The following is a 17,892-nucleotide window of genomic DNA, read 5'->3' as shown; positions in this document are numbered from 1 at the left end:
GCGAAGGCACTATCTCGCCCGCCTCGCACAAGCATTGCTGATACCTCCGCTCAAGCCCCGCTGCCGCGGCAATATAGAAAGTGTGGACTCATCGTGAGGGTTTTGTGACGAAAAAAAAACAAAATTTCGAGCACAAAAGCACGCCACAGGGCAGCAAAAGGCGCGGGACCTACACTCAAGAGAAACGAAATAAGCTCCAAACGTTGCACTATAAGGTTCAAAAAGAAACGCCTCGAACAGCGGCCATGCGGAAACTGCCCGCATCATCACATGCATGCCTGCAGACCCGTTCACTTACAGCTAAACAGCGGGGAGCTGTTAAAGCTAGTAGGCATAGTTGGCAGGCGTAATTGCTACGGGGGCAACCATGTCGGGTGTGCAGGAGGGCGACCACCAGCCGATGAGCGTGCTTTCGCCCACGGCGCTGCTCCTGCCCGCGTACGCGGACGGCACGAGCGAGGCGCACAAGTACGGAGCACTGGGCTCGCTGGTGGCCACGGGCCTGCTGCTGCGCCTGGACCAGGCTGTGCACGGCGCCGAGGGACACGACGAGGCCGAGCGACGACTCGCCTGCTACGCGCCCGACGCAGACCTCAGCGTCGACTGGGCCCACGGCGCCGAGGAGGCCGCGCTGCATCTCGCCTGGCAGGTACTACCACCACCTTCCGTCTAGGCTGCACACACGGTTCTTCCCCTCCCCTCTACCATATGGGCGATATGCTGACTGCGCTTGCGCAGTGGCAGGAGAGCGCTTGCACCTGCTGCTTGTACCTGCCCGAAAGCCAACTGCGCATGCGCCGAATTTTCGCGCTGAGGCGGCGCCTGCGCAGTTGGCGCCTCATGGAGCGTTAACGCTAAGCTAAATCAGCGCTCGTTTCGACGCTAAGCGACTCAAGCGCAACCTTGCGCGCACGCTAATAGTATGCGGTTGTTATAGTTTGCTTATTTCGCACGTTGCTTTGGTAGCGAAAGCTACACTAGGCTAGCAGGAGCACATTTCGCGGTGCCTGCAAAAGACCACTACTTCGCATGCGCCGTTACCATGGCAACCGTGGCGCCACAGCCGCTGCGCCGCACTGCGCATGCGCCGAGTCGCGCCGCGCAGCTGGGATATAAGCCGGAATCGCGCTCGCTCAGACGCGCACCATGGAATAAGAGAGCGGCTGTGCTTGCCACGACAGCAGTACAGGCTGCGTGAAACTGAGTCTTCCGATCCAGAAGTCGTCGCATGGTACAAGGCCGGCCGACAGCGTGAAAACGAGGCGAGAAAGGCTAAGCGGGCGACCGAGACGCCCGAAGAACGATGGGAAGGTCTCGCAAGAGACGCCGCCAAGCTGCTGAACGACAACGACGGCGTGTCGCTGCCGAAATGTCAGTAGACGAAACTGCTTTCGCTACCCATATCTTGGCCTAGCTGAGCTAAGCCACTGCCAATTTTTTTCATGTACCAACTGCACTCTTATCGCGTTTTCATCTATTTATGACCAATTATTTTATCATTACTTTGCATGTTTTCATCCGCTGCCGTCATGTTCGGTTTCGTTGTCAACAGTCGTTAAGTTACTCCCACAACAATACCGATCCCTTTCTTCATTATATTCAAAGACAAAGAGCGGCGCCTTTGTCTCTCGTCTTTTTCAGTGTAAGGGTATTTGTGCGCTCGCCCCCTGATGCGCAGTGTTCTCTTCTTCAACTACTAACCACAATTAGCTCTCTCTCTCTCTCACACACACACACACACACACAAAAAGTAATCATATACGGTTTTTTGCGGCGCAGGCGTACAAATCCGCTTCGCCCGGTGACGTCCGCCTCAAGGGCTTCGAGGAGTACTCGGGCGACCGGCTCTTCTTCGTCGCCTTCGCCTACCTGCACTGCGCCGTCGAGCAGCGCGCCGAGCGCCAGTCGCGCCTCGTCAACTCCGCCGTGCGCAACGTACGCGGCTTCGCTCTCAGCTTCGGCTGCGCGTCCGGCGACCACATGAACCCCGAGGAGAGATGCACCTACTTCGGCCAACAAGAAGGCGCCGAGGACCACCACCACACCCACGCGCCGGCGGCGCAATAAGCGATTTATTTATTTATTTAACGCGCGTTGGGTACGGGCGTGCGCGACGCCCGTACCCTCCTGGACACACATGGCCGGCACTGAAGTCGGATCGCACGTGCCCCGCTATTAATCGCGGGCATATAATTCATTCTGCCCTCCTTCATTCCCCATTCGACACTGGCGCTGTGACTTTCGTTCGCTCTTTTACTTTCTATTTCTATCAAATGCGAAAATGTTTCATTAAACGACGCGTACATCGCACGCCACAGTGCGCAAAATGATGCATCGTGTTCCCGTTTCGAATGAATGAAGTCAATTGTCAAATGACAGCGGGTTCCTTAGTTGGCAAGGTAAGTTGCTGGGCGAGTTGGTTCCGATATTCCATGACTACAGCGCAACGAACGGGACAAGGAGGACACAGTGTGTTGTTTCTGCCTGTGTCCTCCTCCTTGTCCCGTTCGTTGCGCTGTAGTCATGGAATTCCTTAGTTGGTTGGACTTGCGTGTGTCGCCAGGACGGCCTCGCAGGGCCGAACGCAGGGAGCGCGCCAGTGTTCGCGGGAGCGTATGCGTAAAATGCGTGTTCACATCACATGAGATAACGTGGCTTCGTTATGGTTAGAATAGTGGGTTCTGAGAGATGGCAAAAGTGCAGGGGACTGCAAGCTTCGGGCGGGCAGATGAGAAGTTTGCGGCGGCCGCGGTTGCACTCTGAACGCATATACACCTGTGTGGGAGTAAAACGGGAGTAAGCTGTCCTCTAACGCACTCCCTCAGGTTAGGTTAGGTTAGGTTGGGAGTGCGCTAGAGGACAGGTTACTCCTTTTATTTATTTCTGTATCCAACCGTAAACCTTTCTGCATGGTTAACATCCCTGCCTTTCGCCCCTCACTGTATGTATCTATCTGTTTAGATTGTGGTAAAAAGGGAGTAAGCTGTCCTCTAACGCACTCCTTTAGGTTAGTTAGGTTAGGTTAAATTAGATAGGGAGTGCGCTAGAGGAGAGCTTACTCCCTTTTTATTCATTTCTGTAGGCAACCGGAAGCCTTTCTGGTTAACATTCCTGCCTTTTCCCCTTCTCTGTATCCATCTATCTGTTTAGATTGTGGTTAAAGACGATGTCAAACGTTAAAGACAGGTTTGAAGATCAACGCGGGGGCCTTTGTCGGGCAGTCAACGTGACTGGGCTAATGATGATTACAGTGCGTGTTCTACAAGTTCAGAGATGTGCTGCGCGGTGAACGCATTCCGCGGTGCCCGGCTTAATGAATTTGCGAACGAGGTGTGGTGTGTGCTGAGGTGTCAGGTTTCGTTTGTAGGTCGCTGTTTTCTTTCGCCGCTGTTGCCGCTATTGATGTCTGCGTGTCTCTTGTTCACGCAACGCGACCGACACGCGAGTCACGCTCTCGGTATCGCCCGCGGGAGAAGTCCCGCACACGGCTATCTCTCCTCCTGCACCGCCGCCGCAGCGCGCTTTCCACGCCATCTCCGGAGCGCGGAAAACGACAAGAGCACCAAAAGCCGCCCAGACCGCGTCGGCGTCGCAGCGGAGGGCCGCAACACACAGCCGACCGGATTCCGGGAAGCGAGGCGATGCGACGCGTCGCTCGCTCGCTGCGTGACCCCCCCCCCCCCCCCCCCCCCCCCCTTCTTCCCATCTTTCTCTATCGCTTCCTGCGCGCGTCTGATCGCGCAAGCGGCTCCCGCGCGAGTTGACAGCTGCCCACAAAAGCTGGTCCCGCACAGGGCCGGTACCGTAAAGCCCCACCTCGATGGACACTTTCCCAGGCGTACACGCCAAGCGCCCACGCGCACGGGCGTCTGCAAAACCGGTCTGCGCATGCGCGAGGCGCCAGCGCGAGCGAGGCGCGAGCAGGGCGCAGATATTTGACAATGTCAGATATTTGCGCCCGCGTCTCGCGCGCGCCGGAAGTGGCTCGCCGGTTTGTGGCCGACGTGCACCAATGAGAGCGCAGTTCAAGCAACATCCGGTACGGCCTTTCGCGCTGTTTCTTCGTTTCTTTTTCGTTTTTTCTTGCGAGTGCTGTACCTGTGGCGATGGCTCAAAATATAATAAATAACGAAAGCCTGATTGCTGCCGTTGAGAGGCGGCGCTCGCTGTGGCTCGCGAGCGATCGCCTCCACAAGAACAAGCACGTAAAAGCAGCTCAATGGAATGAGGTGGTGGCGGAAGTACTGCCGGGAGCATCGTGCAAAGGTAGGCATACGCTTTTGCTCATGATGAGGATTTCATAGTTGAAACGTGCTTGAAACTTTTCGCGTCTCACTCGTGCAGAAAACTTGGACCCCGTCCAAAAACGGTGGAAGTCTTTGCGGGACAAGTTCCGCCGCCTGTATACCGCGCAGCAGTTGGGGCGGAGGAGCGGCGCTGGCACCGACGAAATCGAGCCCACGGAAGTTGTGTGGGCTCATTACGAGCAATTGCTGTTCTTGAGGGACACAATGGACACCAGGCCGTAAGTTCATCGATATTTTTATTGCCATAACTAGCTGGTCGAGATAAGGATCACATGCAGTGCCGTGGCGGGAACGCTGCATGCGTGGAGCAAGCGCTATTGATGAAACGTACCGGCAAGAAGGCATTTGTACCATGATGCGATTACATCTGAAGCGGACGTGTTCTTAATGTTGCAATAAAATGCGGCATGTTCTGTGTGACAAAGCTGCAGATGAGCATATTGCTGCTGATTGCACCATGTCATGTTTGCGCCGCTGAACAGGCAGAATGTCGAGCCACCGTCACCGAACGATATGTGTATGAAAACAGGGCACCTCAAAAGCACCCACAGTTCATATGCTGTCTCAATTGCTCAGTACTTCATGTGTAATCTTTAACAGGCAGCCGAAATATCCAAGATACATTTTGTGTAACTGGGCTATTCATGCAACTTGAATACCACTGATGTCTTATTTCCGAGTGTTGGCAGTTTACTACATCGCAGCTAGAATTTTTACTGCTGCTGTTGGTTGAATTCTTCCTTTCAGTGCCTTTTTTTCTAGTACCCATGAGAAATTATTTGCAGCGTACTTTGTGCTTTTAACGACATAGCCAAGGCTCATGCCATTCTATTTAAAAGGATACCCTCTTACCCAGATTCCAGTGCATGATCAGGAATGCCAGGTAGCTGAAATAAATCCAAAGATCTCATTTTTAATTTGTAGCTATTATGTGGTTTTGGGAATGAACATGCCAACCATTTGTATTGAAACAGTTCCCTCCCCATGAAATGCACGCGACAGGCCTTGTGGATATGTTCAGCCAAGCAGAAGTGCTCAAAAGATGTCTGAGGGCATATGAGCTCCATTAGTAGTAAAGAGAATGTGACAAATAATCCGGAATGACAGTTAACAATGTTGCAGTGATCACAGCTTGACTCTTGGCTGCTTAAGCAGTCACACTTGCAAGTGTAATAGTGTAGATCACATTCAGAATTACACAAAGCAACATGACCAGAAATAAGATAGATACCTTCAGGCTTACTTGCCTGTGCACTTCAAGTACAAAGCCTTTTGAGTGAAATACTGTTAAAATGAAGGAGCCGCATACACCAGTTCATTAAGAGCAAGAAACTCAGCAAATGGCACTGTAAAATGCAGAACATATTGCACTCTGCAAGAAAATAACACCGCTTTGCATCAACTTGAGGCGTATAATATATTTAGTATGCGACTATAACACACATACTGAACGTGCTGTGCGCACCCAAAGGCCTAAAGAAGGTTCCATGCTTATGCATAGTCATCAGGGAAAATTGGGCCCTTTGTACAAAAGGAGCACCACTGTTTGCAATATTCTTTGTATATTGCAGATAGAATGTTTTTTTATCATGTGCACTGTCACAGGTAAGATCTACACGACATTCCATGGCACAAAACAAGATAAACACACAAGTACTTGTTCCCTGTTTTGCGCTGTGGAATCGCACGTGAATTACCGACTACCCTGAAGCCTCACCCTTCTTAAGCTAAGTATCACAGGCAATGTAACGAGCGGTTCGCCATTATTCACTCAAACACTCATTATTTAATCAATGAGACAGGAATGCCATGTTATAGTGCACATCTCCTTTATTTATACAGATAGTGTATAGAGAAGCCGATGAGCTGCACAATATGCTTAATATGCGAGACAACAACAAAGTACAATCACAATAGGAACATTCATGTTTTATTTTCCATACAATATGCAACTACTCTACACGTATAGTTCTTTGGGTCAGCACTATGCATATGTAACTGAAATGTATCAAACTTTGTTTCATAGGACTTCCAGTTGGCAGGAAAGTTTTCCTGCAACCAGGCAGTTTAACTATGGCACCACTTTTGTCGCATTGCTTGCACACTAAAACCCCAGTGGCCACCACACGCACTCTGTCGCCTTTGTGCTACTATTATACGCGTGTTCATGGAGAGGTGAGTAGATTACTAATGCATATCAAAACCAGCGAAAGGATTCAACAATGGTGCACGAAACAAAAAGTTTGGATAACATTACGATACAGGCCCCCAACGAAAGTAACATATCGGGCACATAAAGGGGCAAATGTCTCAAAGCAGTAAAAATGCAAAAAGGCAAGGATACACAAGGCACTATGCTCAAAAAATGGTATGTAACACAAGAGGGAACCGTATATGAGGACGCCACAGTATATACAGCTCTCATGAGCGTGAATAGGGTCAGTCTGTTCAGCAAAGAGCTTTGTATGGCCTCAAAATGATAAATAGATGTAATAAAGCTTGTTAAGCATATATCAATACATTCTTGCACACAGTGACTTGAAACACAACTCATCATGGTGCATATATATGTACACTTTTATATACAGGACCTCGGGAAACTACAAGCAGTCGAGTCAGCAAGGGCCGAGCAACGTTGTTCCAGAGCCAAGCAGCTCGCCGGCGCATCGTGACAGTGCTCCAGACCCATCAGAGGCCATTATTGAATTGGAGGAGTGGCACCTGGACAGTTCGTTGCAGGCGTCAGTCGTGCACGAGGTGTCAGTGACTGATGAAGCACTGGCACCGCGTCACGGCGAGGCACTGGCATCACCTGCATCGAGCCAGTCGGTGTCATTCCTCCAGATGCCTGCGAGCTCGCTGGAGCCTGAAATAGCAGCGGTGCCGTCACCAGCGCCTGCACAACAGAGAAGAAAAAAAAGGCCAAGAGATTGTGGTGCTGATCACGCATTGGTAGAGCACGTTGGAAGGCTAACAAATGTGTTGCAGAGCTGCGAAGAACAAGACGAATATGACCTTTTTGGTTTGTCTGTAGGAAAAATGTTGAGGCGAGTGCCCAAACATCAACAGATTGATATGCGTTGTAAAATACTACAACTCTTCAATGAATGCGATCTGGATTGAAGCTGCAGTGTCTGGCATTTTTCTTTCGGTTCTGAAATGCTTAAAATGTGACACCAAAATAGCGTCGCATTTATGCCAAAATGCAGAATTGTGATGAGTGACAGATTATGGCCAGGAACATCTGCTTGGTTATGTGCCTCACACACGCTGTGGGATTCACAAATATAGACAACTCTTTTACCCGTGAGGAAAGACAATTTGTAACAGGCACCACAGATGCCATGCTGTTGATTGCCCAAGCACTTTGTGCGTAAAGAGGCATCAATCTGTTATGCAAGTCTCATGAAATCGCCGGTGTGCAGAAATTCCGCTCTCAATGCTGCCAGCATGGTTGTTCGTTTTATCTCAGACACAGCACCAATGCCCCAATACATATTTCGACAGTAGCCGAACCTTGCTCGCAGTAAGTCAGCGTTCGTTATAACAGTGCCCGTTATAAGTGGGCTTCACTGTGCTTCCTGTCAGTGCAGTGCTTTCATGTGTTCATTCCCGAATAGCAAGACCTGCAGGTATCGGGTCTGGATAGGGCAGCAAACAGCTTCATGCATGGCCAAAGCTAACGCATTAAGGAATTCCTGTGAATTTTTCTTATACTCTACAGTACCTTACCTTCACTGATTGGTCTTGCACCCTGGTCAACTGCCTCCTTTGATATTCCTGGTTGCTGCCACTGCCAGGGAACTTCACCAGCCGTGCTGCAGAAGTACGCAGCAAACTGGTCCCTGGCCGCAGCAGCATCAGTGTGATGGTTACGTGCTCGTGTTGCAGCCAGCGGGAAGTACTGACGTTCCGCACAGTTCTCCCCCAACACCCCTTGCATGCGTTGCCGCCAGTGCCCTTCCACAACATTCCCAGACATGTCTTCCCTGTCCGTCAAGGTCTGAGAGTGCGGATTTCGGACAGTTAGGAAGTTGTGGAGAACACAGGCAGCCTTGACAATGTAGTCTACATTACTTGGGTGCAGGGGGATAGTGCGCAGCAGGATGCGCCACCTGGCCGCTGTAATGCCGAAGGCATTCTCTGCACAGCGTCTGAAAAAAAAAAAGGATAACAATCTGCAAAAAAGGGTTGTAGCATATCCAGTGCGTTTATTTATTAACACATGCAGGGGGATAGAGATACAGTAACAAAAACATTAAAGACCTGCTTGCTTTGAGCGTCCCATTCAAGGCGACGCTTTGGTCTCGTTAATGTAAAGTCTATCGAATAACCTTTCAATAATTCGATCCCTGAATAATTCCAAAACTTTTTGCAGTTATTTTGAAATTACCTCTTTCGAATTAGGCCTCTTTTCTACCACCTTCTTTCACTAACAACTTGTCAATCATGATTAAGTAATGCCACATCATACCGTGCTCTGCTTAACCGGTAGTTGAAGACCCTCTTCTGATTGTCTAGCTGCCTTGATGGATAAGGGCGCATAAAGTCGACTCGAAGCTGGAAGGCTTCGTCGCCCACGAAAGCGAAGGGCGCAGTCTCTTGCGTCCCGGGCAGTTTTCCCATTCTTGGGATGTCCAGGCGTCCCTCGGTGAGGTCGCGCCCGAAGTCGCTTTTCTTTAATGTGCCGCCGTCGCTAAGCCGGCCTTCAGCACCGACATCCACAAGAATATACTTGCACTCACTGTCGACGACAGCCATTAGTACAACAGAGTATGTCCCCTGAAATGAAATGCACAGCACAGACTTGGCACAGGTGGCAGCACTCTTAGTCTGAAATGGATTGGTTTGGTTTATGGGGCTTTAACATCCCAAAGTAACTCAGGGTATGAGCGACGCCCTAGTGAAGGGCTACGGAAATTTCGACCACCTGGGGTTCTTTAACGTGCACTGACATCACACAGTACACGAGCGTCTAGAATTTCGCCTCCACCGAAATTTTACCGCTGCGACCGGGATCGCACCCATGTCTTTCAGGTCAGCAGCTGAGCGCCGTAACCACTGAGTCACCACAGTGCATAGGTCGGCACACTGACTCATGAGCGCACTCGTATCGCTTGAACCGGCAGAGCCTTCCGGCCTTTCACTGTCAACGTGAAAAACTTGACCTGCTTCGCCCGGCTCTTGAACTGCTCAAGCACGGCTGAAGCCCGGAAATGACGCAAAAACCAAGTGTGCTTTTAGGTAGCACCAGAGGTTCTAGTTTCTCTCGTGTACTTGAAGGAGCCCTTCATAGTGAATCAAGCATGTGGTTTTTATTTCTTGCATGCACGTCATCAGACATGGTTATGCCTTGACGGTGCGGATATAGTCGAAGTGGTAATATCTGCTATTATAATTGCTCCAGAAATGCAGAATTTTTCGGAAGTGGATATGAGGCGGCCATAGAGTTGGTTGCACCATTTCCTATTGGTTCGACATACGTTCAAACTTGATTCTTCTCTACTCAGGAAAGGGATGTAAGACGTAATGTCTGTCAGTATTGTCACATTTTTGGTCGCAAAAAGACTACAAAGAAAGGGAACACAAGTGAATGAAAGTCAATGAGAATCAAGCTAGGGGCGACAGTTTTTACTTCACCTAAAAGTATCCCGCAAATGAGTACTGCTGTTCAAACTGCCAATACTGAGAAGGCAGCGAAGAAAAACCGTCCAATGGAAACCATAGCCGCAAATGTGACGGAAGGAGAGGGGGAGCTTTTCATAAATACGCCAAAGGATGCCGACATTTGGTCAATGGATTGCTCACAGAACAGGAAACAGTTGAGGATTAAAGCTCATCCACGCTCTTCCCCAGAGTACAAAATAATTTTTTTTAGGGTCATGAAAAGGCTCCTGCCTGCACCATGTACGTACTCTCAAGAAAAATGCGTACAAGCCTTCTCTGCAAGTGTGCAAGACGTGTTTTTGATTGGTGGGGCCAAATATTCGGCACTGGGCAAGTAAATTGGGAATGTGAAATGAGATTCTGTTTTATCTCGGAGTTTTCAATATTGTAAGTTGAATAACTTCTGTTCGCGCGCTCCAATGTCAGCAATTCTACCCCCACTGATATCTTGACAGCATGGGGAATCCTTTGAACCAGATGGTATACGATTTCCTTCAAAAACTTCTGGACATGGTTTTTTTTTTTTGGTAACATCTATTTCAGAAAGGCATGCACTGCAATATGGCTCACAAGTTAGCTGCATAGGTATTCTTCCATGAACGACATTTCCTCGACCAACAACGCAGCGCACTACAGGAGAATAATTTGGTGAAGTGTTAGTGCACTCCTGTGCCTATGCAGATGCACTCGTGGTCTCTGCATGCACCGTCCTCAAGCAAGGACACTGCACTGATTTCTCAAGCCTCCTTCAGACGGGGATTATGTGCATCACAGACAACATACCGCAATGCAGGTGTGTCCACATATTGATCATGCATACATGCTCTGGCCAGACGAAGCCAGCCCTGCTCTCGACTCTGACACAAAGTAAGCTCAAGATGCTGTTGTAGAGGGATTAAAAACAGCCACTCCCCTCTGGATCCTTCTTCTGCAGAGCAAATATACATTTGGGGCCCATTCCAGCCATTTTCCTTTGCGTGAGGAACTTGCTCGACGTTTTCAAAAACACTCAATTTCCCATGGTTCGAAAAGTATGCATAGTCGCCACTTGCCTCCAAGGTTTTCATGCATCCTCATGGACACGTCATCATCGAGGCAAACTTATTATTGTTGCTTAGACACAGTTCAAGCACGTGTCTAAGCATATGAGCTGACGCTAAACAGGCACTTATCGTCTCAGCAATTGACCGAAGAAACCAACTGAGCACCGGGGGCTCACTACATCTGTGCGACCCAGGCTATGCTAGAGCTGAGTGAACGTTAGTCTAGTGAGCGGACATGACGAGTGGACATGAGTGAATGTGAGTCAGTGGCTGTGAGTGCAAATGGTCATGAGACTGAGTGTGAGTGGTTGTGAGAGGACAAGAGTACAAGCGTGAGCGAGTAGTTGTGAGTGTGAGTGGAGGTGAGTGCGAGTGGCCACGAGTGTGAGTGCAATTCAGCCACCCCTCATGGCACCGAGGTATGCCGCAGCAGAAGTCTGAAATGTTCTTTGGAGGAGAACTTCTAGAGGCCCGTGTACTGTGCGATGTCAGTGCACGTTAAAAAACCCCAGGCGGTCGAAATTTCCGGAGCCCTCCACTACGGCGTCTCTCATAGCCTTAGTCGCTTTGGGACGTTAAACACCATAAACCAAACCAAACCATCAAGTATGGTTTGTCAAGTTATGTGTTGTTCGAAATGTGTATTCAAGAATCACTTAGTCAATGCCAGTTCATTGCCATGCACAACTTTACCTTGTAGTTGTAGAACTTGCTCCCGGAGTTGGGAGGGCAGACGATGGTCACATGCTTGCCATCGACTGCCCCCAGGCAGTTTGGAAACTGCCATCGCAGGGCAAAATCCCTGGCAATTTCTTCCCATTGGGCCTTTGTAGGTGCCTGGAAGCAGTAAGCAGCACTTCAGTGAGGTAGACAGTGGCAATCTTGCAAAGTGCTACATCACTGAAAGCCAACATCAAATGACAGACATGTGGAATGCGATTTTTTTCGTAATATTTCCCCCGTTAAATTTCTTTCAGTGCAAGGGCACTAACTACTTCACAAGGAATCCTGACATTACCGAGGGGACTATAAAGCCTGTTGAAAAGCCGCTATGAAGCTGAGAACATCAAAAACTGCAACATGAAAGGGTACATCTCTGAGAGGCAACAAGCACTGACTCTCATAGCAGAGTGGAAGCACATTGCAAAGGCCTACCTCACCTGCATGAAATGATCTTTCAGTCGTTCCCAAATGGCCCGACACGTTTCATGGATGCACCGCCGTGCAGTCTCGAAGCCCACGCGGTATGCGAGTGCGATGCTGCATATATCTTGCCCTGAAGCCAGGTAGCTAGAAGACAGAGCAAGAGGATCAACACATGACGTAACCTGGCTTTGCACCTCTGTTTTCATATCTTTTTTACTATTCTGTCAGTGTCTCAGTTTTATATGCAGCTTTTGTAGAGATATGAGAGGCCAAGGAATTTCATGATGTGAGGCTCCAACATTCTGGCAATGCTAGATTACAGGTTTAGCACTTCCATGCACTCAAATTTTGCCCATGTCTCATTTTTTTTTGCTGCACTGCTTCTGTTACCCTACTGTTTAGGTGTAGTAACGCTCTTTACTAGCTTTATTTTGTTTCCTTCGTCACTATACTTTCTTTGCTTTCATCATATTCAGAATGTTCTTGGCTGCGTTTGCTTTTCTTTTCTCCTCAAGTCCTTGGTTGCTACGTCCCAGCCTTCCTGTGTCATGTACCTACGTTGCTAGGGGTTCCCTGCTCCTTTTGCCGTGTCTTAACCATTTCCTTTCTGTTCTAGTTTCTACAATTGTGACTTATCGCTTTCGTCCGACTTCACTTTTTTTTCTTCAAATTTTTCAGAATGTCTTTTTGAGCATTTAGCACTGTTTTGTTTGTCTTAATTAATTTCAGCTTTGCAAGCAACAGCTGGTCTTCATGTTTTTATTCTTTGAGGGTAGCATATCCATTTAGCCAAACTATCACACCACTATGTACCATAATGCTTCTTACAATGTAGAACTCAAGCTTTACAAACCTCAATGCAATTGCCAGCCGCTCGCCTGGCTCCAGGGGCTCTCTCACAACATGCTGCCGTGTGAGGTCTGGCAAAACAAAACTGAGCACTTCGTCGAACAGTTGTGGGGTCATCCGAAAAAACTTTCTGAAAAGTTCATGGTCTCCTTCACGCATGCGACGCATCTGTTGAGGAAAAATATGTGGTTTGTAATGCCAACAAGCAAAAAAACGGGCAGCATGATTGCAATGCTCTGTGATGCGCTATTACAGCACAACTATTGTGGGTGGTTTCTGTGACTGAACGAACCAATCTTGTTGTGTACAGCATCTGTGAAAAGTCTTCAGGGTCAAGAATTTTCGTTTGAGCCGCACAATGGAGTTATCACGGTGCCATTAATGTCCAAAGGGCCTTGAAATGCTGGAAAGTTTATTCTCATGGGAAAGAAGCTTCCTGCTTGATGTGCATTTGGAAAGCTTCACTACACACAGCATTCAAGGGACACTGATTGCACAACAAGTGAACGCTGTGGCCTGACGATTTGACGGGGTTTACATATCTATGCCAGCTGATGTATCGAAGCGGTTTTCAGAGCTGCATTTTGTCAATGTCAATTCTGTGCTTCTGCTTCACTACCTTCATTATTTCACAATTGCATCTCTGCAATGCAGGCACTGCACTTCTGCACCAGCAGTGCAGAACCACTTAATTTTTCACGCCCTTGATTCTCCTTACACTGTTCCACAATAATGACGTGCCCCTGAGCCCACAGGGTAAGCCCCAACTTTGAAGACTATGCTTATTCGGCAGTTGCGAATGATGGAATATTGTGAAGCGATATTCCTTTGCCTTTTACGTGATCTCTGTTGGCACTGGAGAAATTTGGAGTGTACTTCATCCGTGTTGCTTCACATTGCCAAGAGCAAAACAAGTGAATGATATTTGACATGCAGTGGAACTCTAGGCTTTCAAGGTATTACACACACACACACACACACACACACACACACACACACACACACACACACACACACACACACACACGCACGCACACACACACACACACACACATTGCCGGCAGCGCAGTTACACCTGTACTAAAGTCCCCATTCCTTTTTGGCACCAGCTCCCCCTCCCACCCACTCCTGAGCTGAATGTCACTTCATATGCTAATGTTATGTGCAGACAACACTACATAACATTAAAGCATGTATGATGGTGTTATTGCTATGTGGCTTTGTTTTCATGACCATTACACCTCAAATATCAAACGGTTATATTTGCTTCATTGCGGGTTCGTTGTCACAGAGTGGCACTTCCTGTTCATTTTGGACATAGCTACAACAGCGGCGAACTTGTCACAGTGTGCAGCGTTGCGTACACACCCGACAATGTACTACCTGCTGCTACAATTCCGCCCTCACGTACCACGGCACGTACCACTGCACGCATCACAAAATGCACTATTCGCTGTTGCGTAAACTTACTTTGTCAGCTAGATTACGTCCACTGTTGTTAGGGAACCTACAAGAGTGTACCGTGTACACGCAACTCAACCAATGGCGGAATAGCCCCATGGGACAAAGCGCTTTTCTTTGCACAAGGTGCAGTCAAAGGCACATTTTCAAAGCATATTAATGCAGAGAAGCAGACCACCAGGCCAGAGGGAAAGCACCTCTCTAGGCATCGTATTAGTAGTGGGTACCCGGCGACACTGACGACCGAACCCCGCGCCTACGGCACACGGATCGGATGTTGTAATCAATAGGCCCCCGCTGCGGTCAGAACACGGTAGAAGACTTGCGCTATATGTCTTTCCAATACTCTAAACTGACATTTTACGATGTCAGGAAACGAAGACACTCACCGCTGTGTGATAGAGACCTTCTTGCTTGCGCGCCGCAAACACGGGCCGAACCCACCAGCGGGGCTGTCTCCGCTGGCGACGCTCCTGCTTTCTCTTCATAATGAGCAGAAGCGCTCTTCTTATCATGAGCAGTAAAACTCGTCTTCGTGCGGACACTGCTAGCATGATTGCTAATAATGATGCACGGGGACGAGCAACACCGACGTGCGAAAGGAAACCTATTATAGGATACAAGCGATGTTATGTCAATGGTGCTGCAGGTTACAATAAACACAAAAAAAAATGCAAGAAGATGCGTGTTGGGCATAAAAACGTATTGCACAAATTACTATTCACTTTATAAATAAATTTAATTGTCTTACCGCTTTCAAAAGCAAAACGCTTCAAGTGGCACTCGAACAGTTTCGGCCGGTTTCATCCTATGCAGTCTAGCAACGTAACGTCAGCGCGAGCAATGCGCGAGCACGAGCGCGGGCCAGCAACTGGCCATCGAGGAGCGCACCTCTTTCGACGTCCGTCGCAGCGCGGCGCTAGGCGCGTGGGCGCTTGGCGTGTACGCCTGGGAAGTGTCCATCGAGGTGGGGCTTAAGAATGCATTCAGATTCTATTCATTTTTGTCCTTCCCGTTGGATGAAGCGACTGAACAGCGCCTTTATAACGATGAGCGAGCTAACGCGGAGCGCGGCGTCTCTCAGCGCAGACAAAAAATAATAAAAGAAATGGACGGTTACCAGTACATAACGTGATGTGCAGTGACATCTGTTTGCGATGGTGAATATGATATTTTATTCATTATTTGTCTTCTTATTTGGTACGGTTCGCATGTCAAAGAAACGAAGGTGGTCGGAATTTCCGAAGACCTTCACGACGACGTCCCTCATAGCTTGAGACACATTGGGACGTCAAACCCCCGTAAACCATAATACCATCCAAAGGAAAACTATTCAGAACAGAGGAAAAAGTGGGCTATTTCACTACAGGGCTGCGTAGGAGGGACGATAGCTTATCAATGTTATCCAAGCGAATTTGGAAGAAGACAACCTCGACTAAATACAGGAGCTTATATGGGCAGTCGGCGGAAAGGCATTTCTGAAGCAGACGCACCCGCCGCTTTGCCTGTGTGTGCGTTTTGCCACTGTCCTCTATAACAAAGAAACTCTGCAAAGATCATGCGCTGACCTGAACGCTCTCGTCCACAATGGGTCTCGCCAGCGCGCGCGCGCGCCAAGTTCGTTCCTCCTGGTTCGTGACGTTCATCAAGCGCGATAAAAACTTGCGAAACGGAAAATGAAGATAGCCGCCGCCGCGGCCTCGCGACCACGGCGAAGTCGCGGAAGCCGTTCGAGGCGGCGGGTTTCCGGTGCGCGGCGAGAGATGCACGCTCCCCGAGCAGTGCGCGAGTCGACGGCGAGGGGGCGGCGATGCTCGTTATCTATCGACGACACGGGGCAGCAACACGCGAACGACCGGGCGGCTGCTCGTCGTTCGTTATCGGCTCGGAGGAAGGCCGCGGCGACCTTGACGCCTTTATCCCGCGCGGCGAGAGGACGCACGCAAAACTCCATCGCAGAACCGCCACCGCCGTCGCCTCCTCAAGTCTTCTGCTCACGAGCTAAGCTCGCCACTTTCTGGGAAGCGCGGAGGCCTGGTCGTAATACCAGAACAGGCTGCGAAGCGTTTGACAGTCGCGTGAGCACCCACGGCTAGATTCCTGACGTAACGATGTCTCCCGCGATATGGCATCACGGCGGCAGGCACGCGTAGCTCAGAGCAACGGAAGCGCAACGACACAATCGCAATACCAGCACAGATCAAAGGCGATTGAATGGCGCACCTTCTTCCTCCCTGCCATGCTCGCGAAGCCGGCTAACTAAAGGGCAAACGAACTGACGACGGCCGTACAGTTTCGGATGCCGGGGCGACGCGCTATCGGAGATTACCAGGAATTCTCGCGATATCCAACGCTCGATCAGGGAAGGGACCATCACCGCAAGCTAGCTGGGTTGATTAGTGGAGCTTATTTGCGAATAAAACAACTTTTTCTCTTTTTTTTTTCTTCACGCATGGAGCTCAACGCTTTCGCGGAAATGGGCAAGGGGCGCATACTATACCCGTAGCTACTGCGGCTCTGCCGAAACTACTTATACCGGTTTCCAAGGGGCGAACAGGAGCACTTATAACTGCGCTCAAGGTGCTCACTCGCAAGCTGCTGCGTTCCAGTGGGCGAGCAGGAACACTGTATTCCGATGGCAGAACAGGAGGTGTTCGGCGACGCCGAGGGCAGCCGAGAGCAGTTCGAGCTGCTCCCGCGCGAGAAGCGGAGTGCGGAGGATTCACGTGACGCAAACGCGTCATATCCTTTTATTTTGGTTTGGTTGTGTTCTCGTTCCGGCAGCAATGGCTGCGGCGGAGCGTCTTTAAATCGCGGATTTACTTGTTGAAATGGACGACGACAGCAGTGATAGTTGTTTCAGCCTGCGTTCGAGCAGCTCATCGAGCAGCTTTAGCAGTAATGAAGACACCGAAGAGTACGTTGAAATGTTTGAAGATTTGTTCTCACCACCGCAGAAAAGAACGAAACTCGAGGCATACGTCAAGAAAACGGTGCCTGCCTACTCTGAAGAAGAGGTGAGTAGTCTATATTCGAAGACGGAAAGATGATAAATCATTTGCGAAAGCAAACGGCTTTATAAGCCTCTTCTTGCTGGCAGTTTCGTTCGGCGGTTCGACGACGTATCCGCTTAAACTTATTTCTGTGCGAATTTGAGCCGTTTCGGCCGGCTGTGGCAGGGGTGCTGGGAAGGCATGCCACGTGATATACCTTCGTCTTCGCACTGCTCTCGGAGTGCATGGAACGTTTCTCGGAGTGCATGGAACGTTCCTCGGAGTGCATGGAACGTTCCAATGGGGAAGCAAGAGGGCGCCCTCTCGCTGCGCTACTGCTCTGCTCCCTACTGCTCGTTGCCTGCGCTGCTGTTCTGCCAATGAAAACCGCTATTAGACTCTGCAAATAAGTCGGCTCCATGATCC

The 17,892-nt window shown here is 49.5% G+C and overlaps 2 protein-coding genes across 3 annotated transcripts in view; one reads left to right on the top strand and one right to left on the bottom strand.

Moving 5' to 3' along the window:
- Sik3 (Salt-inducible kinase 3) overlaps window positions 1-17,892 on the bottom strand; it is a 105,753-nt gene that overhangs the window by 63,270 nt on the left and 24,591 nt on the right. The gene's annotated exons all lie outside the window — the stretch shown is intronic.
- Window positions 368-2,294, top strand: LOC149340345 (uncharacterized). Its single transcript, XM_089550020.1, has 2 exons — window positions 368-649; window positions 1,780-2,294. The coding sequence occupies exons 1-2, from the start codon at window positions 368-370 to the stop codon at window positions 2,065-2,067; spliced, it is 570 nt and encodes a 189-aa protein (XP_089406146.1). The 3' UTR covers window positions 2,068-2,294.

This window comes from Amblyomma mixtum, chromosome 6 (genome assembly GCF_055824585.1).
Source record: "Amblyomma mixtum isolate Tamu chromosome 6, ASM5582458v1, whole genome shotgun sequence".
Taxonomy (NCBI): domain Eukaryota; kingdom Metazoa; phylum Arthropoda; class Arachnida; order Ixodida; family Ixodidae; genus Amblyomma; species Amblyomma mixtum.
Note: the sequence above shows the minus strand (reverse complement) of the source record. Positions and strands in the feature narration are given on the sequence as shown.

Coding starts and splice junctions, on each gene's coding strand:
- LOC149340345 (XM_089550020.1), top strand. CDS start 368: ATGTCGGGTGTGCAGGAGGGCGACCACCAGCCGATGAGCGTGCTTTCG. Junction 650..1,779: donor CGCTGCATCTCGCCTGGCAG/GTACTACCACCA, acceptor TTTGCGGCGCAG/GCGTACAAATCCGCTTCGCC.